This window comes from Lissotriton vulgaris, unplaced genomic scaffold (assembly GCF_964263255.1).
Source record: "Lissotriton vulgaris unplaced genomic scaffold, aLisVul1.2 SCAFFOLD_562, whole genome shotgun sequence".
NCBI classification, from domain to species: Eukaryota; Metazoa; Chordata; class Amphibia; order Caudata; family Salamandridae; genus Lissotriton; species Lissotriton vulgaris.
In genome coordinates, this window is record NW_028250739.1 from 1,085,913 (window position 1) to 1,094,801 (window position 8,889).

The 8,889-nt window shown below is 45.2% G+C and overlaps 1 protein-coding gene across 2 annotated transcripts in view; it reads left to right on the forward strand.

The window, feature by feature from the left end:
* FBXW9 (F-box and WD repeat domain containing 9) overlaps window positions 1-2,929 on the forward strand; it is a 166,141-nt gene extending 163,212 nt beyond the window's left edge. For both annotated transcript variants that reach the window (XM_086950643.1, XM_086950644.1), the window contains exon 11: window positions 820-2,929. In XM_086950643.1, the coding sequence (XP_086806769.1) occupies window positions 820-894 (75 nt within the window). In that variant the 3' untranslated portion in view covers window positions 895-2,929. The remainder of the gene's footprint in view (window positions 1-819) is intronic.
* The last annotated feature ends 5,960 nt before the right edge of the window (window positions 2,930-8,889 follow it).

An 8,889-nucleotide genomic window follows, 5' to 3' on the forward strand; every position in this document is an offset into this window, starting at 1 on the left:
AATGTGCTCAGATTGCTATCAATCGATATAGATGAGATCAGGGACACAGTGGCAATATAAATCCTGGGGTTTTTAGACCATTTGACGCTGCTTTTTACTTTTGTTTACAGAATAAAACAGATTTTGTAGCTACCAAGCTTACCGTCATTCCAAACTAATGTGGCACAAAATGTACCTGCTTTATCCACATGTTGACATTAACCCTTTGTGTGCTAATGACGGCTCCACTCCGTCATAAGTCATGGGCGGCATGTGCTCATGACGGCATGGAGCCGTCATGCCGCTGCGGCTCCGCCCACGCGGCACTAATTTCCTGCCTGTGTGGGCGAATTAATGAGCTGTCACAAGTACCGGAGCGCCACGCACACACCCCTAGCCCCACCCTCGCCGTGGCGGATTTCGCGGTGCAGGGAAGGGGTTAAGAATCCATCTTTGTAAACAATAAGCTTACACTGCAAGGGGGCCATATTGTAATGGCTGCACCCATTACACAAACAAAAAAAACAAGAACTTGAAACTTTCTATTAAGAAGTACAGACTGAAAACAGACTACCGGAGTTAGCACTGTCACAGTGTTCGTGACACCATGTGCCGTTTGTAGACTACTGAGTTGAAGTGCTGATTGAGCTGGGCACAATTGAGATGTTTATCACTAGATTGCTTTCTGTTGCATAGTTGAGTGAATCTGCTGCCGCATAGTTATGCAGCCCTGGACAAATGCGAGGCGTCATGGTCTTCTGTTGTTGTTATTGAAGTCTAATATGCCCTTGCGGTGATTTCTAACTTCTTATTGCATCTATATCCATATATTTTTTACAGATTAGCGTGGAGGGGAACATAATGGCGGCTGCCTCGGGGGCAATGACTGTTGAGATCTGGAGGATGGCAAACTGACTGGACAAGAAAAGCCCCTGTCCAGTGTCCACAGCGGAATAATGGAGAGGAAACGTGCCTGGGAAAGAACAAGCAAAGGCTAGAGATAATAGTGGCAGTCCAGCTCACTTTTTCAATTTCCTTTTATGAACATGGCATTGAGCTGTTGGCGTTGGGTTCTCAACGAATTGTGTTTCCTGCCATAGTGACACGTAGCAGCACTGGACACTCCCTCCAAATGAGCTCTGAACACTTTCCAGGGATACATCTGGTGTCTGTTGTACGTCCACATGAGTTAATCGAACCATTCCTGTTCAAAAAAATTTTGGGATGTTCTTGCAGTTTTCCATTATTTTTCTGACTTAATGAACCGGTGCTATTTGTGGCTTCTTCTAACTGTCGTGACAGAGCAAGGCTATTGTGATGTTTTTATTGAGAAGTGGTGCTGCAAAATAGTTTTTTTAAATTGTAACAAAAAAGCTCGATAAGCTTTTGCCAAAGTTTTGTGCATGCAAGCGAAGATGGTGTAACACTTGTACGCGCACGCCAACATATGCGTAATCCAAAATCTACAATTTCTTTTTTTTATTGAACAGCAGCCCGTCAACTATTCTCTCCTTACTAAATATCCACAATTTTCCATTCGATCTGAGCTCACCACTAATTGCCCAGAAGGAAATAAAAGAGTCTTACTGTGATAGCTTATGTAAAACATTTTACACACACACAAGCACTTTTGTGGCAAACAAGGTATGCCAAGCCCGACATATCTTGCACACAGACCTGCCTCAGTAAAGTTCGGCCTTAAACTGCTTTCCACTGGTTCTTTCGGCCTATAAAATTGTTCCTAAAAGAAGGTTGCTTTGTTTTCTTGAAAGCCAGCAGCCTAAAGCGTTACTAAATGTAGAAAAGTGTCACCGCTACAAAATTGCATGCTGTTAAAAAAGTGGTTGCAGGAGAGGAAAACTTGCATACTAATTACGCTATTAGCACATATAGCTGTGCTGATGTATGCATGTCCTATGCACAATATGTCCATAAGTGACTTAACACTATCATTAATGGGCTTGGCTGGCCCTTCTACCGACAGACATAACAAAGAAGGCACTGGCACTAAAGGAGCGTTTGTCATTGGATGAAACCTGTTAAAATTAGGATGCCTCAAATCAGAAGCTGGTGTAGTAAAAAAAACGTCTCATGAAATAGGAAAAGGGACCGAACTATGAGGCTGGACCAATTTAGCCAATGATGGTGGTCTTTTGAGCTCCTAAGCTAAGCAGTTGTGCTGATGTGAAGGGGGAATACTAGAGGGAGCTAGACCGTCCAAACCCAAGGCCGAGCTATCAGAAAGGCTGTCCAGATAGACTGATTCTTCATGGACGAGTTAATGGTTGTTGGTCTCCCATAAAAGGGATAGAAATAAGCAGGATAAGGATCCCAGTCGTCAGTTCTACATGGTTCAGCGTTGTGAGCTTGGAAGCAGCCAGCCATGACTTTTCTCATGGTGCAAGCAAACCTATTCATTTGCTGTTCCTTATATATTGAAAACACTAATAAAAATAATTGAACTCTCAAAAAAGAGGACCATGCTTAAATGAGAGCAAATATGTCAAGTTAGTTCTCAGTGGAGGGGCTAGGCAGATATGTATGCGTATATACTTATTATTTATGGCTGTGTGCCATTACCACTCATTCCTTTGCCGTGCACGTTTTTACAATGCCGATTTAAAAACGCATGCCACTACCACGTATTTACATTCACTCGCATGTGAAATACCTTTACACACAATCCACTACCACTCATACTTTACCACACTTACTGGTACAGAAAAATCCAGCCACAGTCTAACATTGCCACCTACTGGTCAAAAATTATACATCGAATCTGAATACGAAATTGTAAACAAAATACATAATTTAATTGTTTTCCTATATATGTTAATTACAGGTTGCTACTATTTCTAATTTTATATATTTTTTTCGGGGGTGGGGCCCTCCAACCACCTTTTTTAATGACCCTTAAAAATATATAAACGACTTACTGCATACTCACCAATACAATCGTATATGCGTTGTAATTGTAAAGACTTGTGTGGTAAAGGCTTGTGTGGTAAAGCGTGTGCTATAACAAATGTGTTATAATTGCATTTCGTGGCAAATACTTTGTGGTAAAGGCTGTTGCCCATTATTTATTATTGTAAATAGTTTGCAGGGTTTTGTTCATTTTGGTAATGGGGAGATTTCAGTCAGCAGAGGTGAACCAAGAGTGTGTGTTAATGCGGGCTCATGGTGTACACTAAATAATTCTTTCAGGCTGCCTTTTTAGGTCTCGCCTCGGCAGCGCTTGTGCTGTCTCTTCGAGACATGCTGCATTTAGGATATGTGCATAAATCTCCGCCCACTTTCTGCCCATATTTTTAATTGGGTCCTGTCCCTGCCCTTTGTAAATTGTGGCTTTTCATTGGTCAATAGGCTTAGTAGTCCCTCCTTAATACCGCCTTCTCTCTTCTTGTAACCTTCCATGAGGACATCCCGTGTTAACTTGTGTTGTTTCTCCTTAGGTTTTAATTGCAGCCTCAAAGCACTATTTTCTTAAAAGGCTTCAGGCAAGGGATGTGTTGTTTCTCCCTAGGTTTTAATTGCAGCCTCAAAGCACTATTTTCTTAAAAGGCTTCAGACAAGGCACTCACGTGGGCCTAACCTAAGCTGGCAGTGCTTACTTTGCTCACTTGAACATGTCACATTTATATGAGACCGTCTATAAATTTTCCTTCATGAGCTCCACACAGAGTACAGCCTAATCTGAAATGAATGTAATAATTATTTTGTCACATTTGAAAGCTACTAATTGTATATGTGGACATACTTATTTTAATGTACTCTTAGTACTGCCTTGCATGCAATGCATCATGGGTAGGGTAGATGTACCATATCTTCAGCAGGGTGCAGTACCATATGTGACCAAAAGAGGTCCTCAGTGCTGGTGCCTTGCTCACTAGGGACCTCTAGGAGCAAATTGCGGTACTGCACCTATGCATGCATTGCGGATGCCTTGCTCCCTAGGGACCTCTAGGAGCAGCTTGCGGTACTGTACCTAGACATGCAGTGCTGATGCCTTGCTCACTAGGGACCTCTAGGAGCAGTTTGCAGTACTGCACCAAGACATTCAGTGCTGGTGCCTTGCTCACTAGGGACCTCTAGGAGCAGCTTGCTGTACTTCCCTGAGACATGCGGTGCTGGTGCCTTGCTCACTATGGACCTCTAGGAGCAGCTTGCGGTACTGCACCGAGACATACAATGCTGGTGCCTTGCTCACTAGGGACCTCTAGGAGCAGCTTGAGGTACTGTACTGAGACATACAATGCTGGTTCCTGGCTCACTATGCAAGCATTTGCAATGCACTAGGTCTTCCATTACTGAAAGTATGAGCTATTGGCATTATTAGTGCCATAAAGGATTGACACGGGAAATAGAATATTTATCCCACCTCTTGGTTTCTAGTATATACTTGAGCCTGTTTCTGAGCCAACTCCTTGCACATATTTCCCTGATATCTTCAGGGACTGTGGAGGAAAATGCTAAATGTATTATTTTCTCAGCTCAAGGTACAGCTGTAATAAAGACTGGAGGGGGACAGTCAACCTCTGTGAGAATAATCCTGTAAGCATTAGAGAAAGGTGGCTAGAATACTGCTTTAATTGGAAGTGATATGTCACCTTCAATTGGGAGTTTTACATCATAGATTCTGTCTAGAGGATGTAAATGTCTATTTGGAGTTACAGCTTGTATGGGTTCATCAGTCGAACTCACCAGAACCTCTTGGAGAGTCTGGTGAACTATTGTCCATTCTACTTCGTTATGCAAATGTTGTCCACGTCCCGTGCCACAGAAGTATCTGTAGTTTGTGTGACATATTTTTTAGCTAACCCTGCTAATTTCTTCTTTTATGAAGTATGTCTTGGAATCAAAATCTTTCTCTTCCTTTTGACTCTAATCTTGGCTTTGTGCCCTGGTTCCCCTTTCAGCTTGATGTGTTCTTCTGTTCTGCGATACTCTGTTTTCCCACTTCTCTCTTCATTTTACTGTCCTGAAAATAACGGGAGCAATACCAGTCCAGCTTTTTGATCTTATTACAGTCTATCAAATTGTAACCACCCCTGATGGATTCCTGAGTTGATGGAGATCCAGTCAATGTTTTCTGTTTCACTGTAATGCTACAGGCAATTATGCATTGTGAGATCGTGTATTGACCATTGACTCTAACTACATTTTGTGAGCACGGGTTCATCTGGTGTCTGTCTGACCCTCCCTTTCAACTGCGAACATAGGCAGGCCCAAGTTACTTGTGCACCCAGATTGTTTGTTTCTCACTCTACCCAGCAAGAAAGATAAGCTGTTAGAACAGCGTGGGATGCGTACAGTGTCCAAGGATGAGAAAGTGAAGTAATCTTTCTCAGCTCTCATCGGAGCCTGACCAGCTCCGTTGAGTGACACTGACGCAGAGAGTGTAAGGGGCACCTACACCACAGTTGAGGGAAGGGGAGCTTCTAGAAATCTTACACTGTGTTAGTAAAGATTATAAAGACGGAGACCTCTTGGCGCTTTGACAGGAACTCTCCTGAGAGTGGTCGCACTGCCCAGGGCTTTTGTACCCGGTTGAGACCTCCTGCCTGATACTGTCAAAGGGTTCCCCAGTCGTGCTGGCAAGATGGTGCTAAACAGACAGCTGGTGAAGTTTCAAGTTCTAATTATTTACTCTTGTGTGCATACAGTTATCTTTCTACGCACTAAATGCATTTATTTTACGTGTGCATTATTGCCATTTGATATACGGGAACTTGCTGCAATAAACATTCTCCTTTACTTTGCAAATGAGTGTTGAGCTTTATCCATTTTGTATTTTGTCATTCTTAAGTGTAAAGAGCCCTATTTTGAAGAGTGTTCACCTTGTGTTCTGGTATTTTGAAGTCTTGCCTAGGTGCTCTGGAGAGAAAAGCAAGACATTCACCCTTTGTTTCTCTTTAGTTTCAGGCATAGTTTTTTCCCTAGCAAAAAGAACAAATGATGGACGGAATGCTAAACATCAAACTTTCACTCTAGTCACAGATCTGGGTTTAATCCATTGTTTTTTTGCTCACCACTCCACCCCAGCCATATGCAAATCAGTCTTGACCATGATCCCCATGTGAGCAGTTCAGCCTGAACTGCCAGGCCAGAGTCTCCGGAAATAAGCATGCTAGGACCGGTTTCTGGGTATCACCGCTCATCAGCCAGGCTATCTTGAATCCAGTGGCACAGCGAGCATGGGAACCAACGACTAGGAATACCCTTCCCACCTAGGGTGACAAAAGCAAAAGGAACAAATGTTGGACGGAATGCTGAACAAATTGAACAATCGTCCTCAGTCATAAAAGTAAATGTAAATGTAGAGGTACTTGTATAGCGCACGACTACCCGAAGGCCTCCCGGCGCTTGTATGAATACCGCTGAGGAACCCCTCCTACCCTTTCCCTGTGAGGTGCCCACTCCTGGGCACCCCCAAGGTGAAGCCAGGCATCCTAGCGTTGTTGGGGCCGTTGTGGAGATTAAGCAAGCGATTGCCCAGAGTTGCAGAGGGGGACTCATGATTAGTGATTCAGTGATTCAGTGAATGACTTGTTCAGGATTCTGTCCATCATTTTTGTTCTGTATTGCTTTTGTTGCCCTAAGTGGGAAGGATGCGGGTTCCTTGCTCACTGTGCAACTGGATTCAAGCTAGCCCGGCTGATGAGGGGTAATACACCAAACTCTGTCCCAGGATGCTTGTTTCCGTTCCAAGGAGGACCTGGCTTGGCAGTTTGGGCTTGACAGTTCCCATGAGGAGCATGGTCAAGACTGTTTGCATATGACTGGGTCCCAACTGGGGTAGCGTGGTGAGCAGAAAACGATTTATTAAGCCCAGCTCTGTGACTGGGTTGAATGTTTGTTCAGCATTCTGTCCCTCATTTGTTCTTTCTGCTTTTGCCGCCCTAAATGGAAAGGGGATACCCAGACATGGGTCCCATGCTCGCTGTGCCACTGGATTTAATCTAGCCTGGCTGATATGGGGTGATACCCCTAAACCGGTCCCGGGATGCTTGTTTACGGCCGAGGGAGGACCTGGCCTGGCAGTTCTGGTTGGATTGTTCACAATGGAGCAAGGTCAAGGCTGATTTACATATGGCTGGGTCCAAACTGGGATAGCGTGGTCAGCAAAAAAATGATAGATTAACCCAGATCTGTGAATGGGGTGAATGTTGTATTTGTTCAGCATTCCATCCATCATTTTTTCTTTTTGCTTATAATTTTTTCTTTACCTGAAACCTCAACCTCCCGTTTTCTTTTGAGGTGCAGTTTGACTTCTTGTGATCCCAGAGTGTCACAGTGCACAGATGTATATGTTTCCAAAATTATTTTTTGTAACTCCTGTTCACGCTCTTGAACAGGAACCCCTGAAAGTCTCTAAGCGCTTTAAGGACAGCAGGGCCACTGCCTAATCGCTGCCCCACTCTGCCTTTTGTCCTGTCCATGGCATTGGTAGGGGCTACCAACCACATTCATTCATTCATTCAGTCCCAGCCACCATGGCATACAGGCTACCCAGTATTTTTTGTGGCACCACCTACCTCAATGGCTGTCCATAACCACGGACAAAGGGGTGCTCCAAATTTGTCAGTGGGTTTCCACCCTCCAATTCACAGAAACCCCAAAGCCCATGTCACCATAATCAGACTGGCTTGCGGAGGCCCAATACTCTCTGCTGCATCAGGAAGTGTAGCCTCCTTTGGCCATAGGAGCCATTGAGAGAGCGCTGATAGAAGTAGGTTGTGGTTGCTATTCCTGCTACTTTCTGGTGCCGAAAAAGGAATGGAGTCCTCAACCCTATACTAGACCTACACCCTCTTAACTACTTCCTGAAGATGGAGAAATTCAAAATGCTCAGGTCCTGTCTGCCTAAGGATCTGGAAGACTCCTATTTTCTCACATCCGTCCTGCTGGCGCACAGACGTTACCCGCGGTTCATAGTGGGCCACCAGCACTTTCAGTTTGCTGGTCTTTCTTTCTTCACAAAGGTGATGGCGGCAGTTGTGGCCTATCTGCGGACGTCAGGGGTTCCAGTCTTCCCTACCTCAACAACTTCCTGTTGAAGATAGGCTCACCCCAGGCAGTCGTCTCCCACCTGCAGACTACTACGGACCTCCTGCATTCACTGGGGTTCACTGTAAACATGCCGAAGTCACACCTTAGTTCCGCTCAGATGTTCCCTTTCATCTGAGCCCTTCTAGACACAGTGTAATTTCGGGCCTATCCTCCAGAGAGGTGAATCCAGGATATCCAGACTATGATTTCAATGATTGAGCCTCTATCCTGGATTTCAGTGAGACTGACTCTGAGGCTGCTGTGCCTCATGGACTCCTGCGTCATGCTGGTCACACATGCTCGCTGGTATATGTCGGCTCTGCTGTGGGACACACAAGGTATGGAAGGAATGTTGCACATTGGCAAAACATTCACCCCCAGTCACAGATCTGGGTTTAATTTATCGTTATTTTGCTCACCACGCCACCCCAGTTCAGACATGGCCATATGCAAATCAGTCTTGAGCCTGTGCCTCATGGGAACAGTCCAGCCCGAACTGCCAAGCCATGTCTTCCCTGGACCAGAATCAAGCATCCTAGGACCGGTTTCTGGCGATCAGCCGTCATCAGCCAGGATAGCTTGACTCCAGTGGCGTAGTGAGCCTCTGGAGTGGGACCTGAAGTTCCAGTGGGCACAGCATCATGGGAATCTCTCTAACTTGGTCCATATATCCAAGGGAACTGAAAAAGATCTGCAGTGGTGGCTGACGAGCCACAATTGGGTCAGTGGCAGACCCCTCTCCCTTCCCCACCCAGAGCTCAGAGTGGTGACACTCCTGGGTTGGGGGCGGCCATCTGGGAGAGGTGGCGATCAGAGAACCCTGGCCTGCGGCCGTGTCTTAGCTCAAGAGGCCCGAGT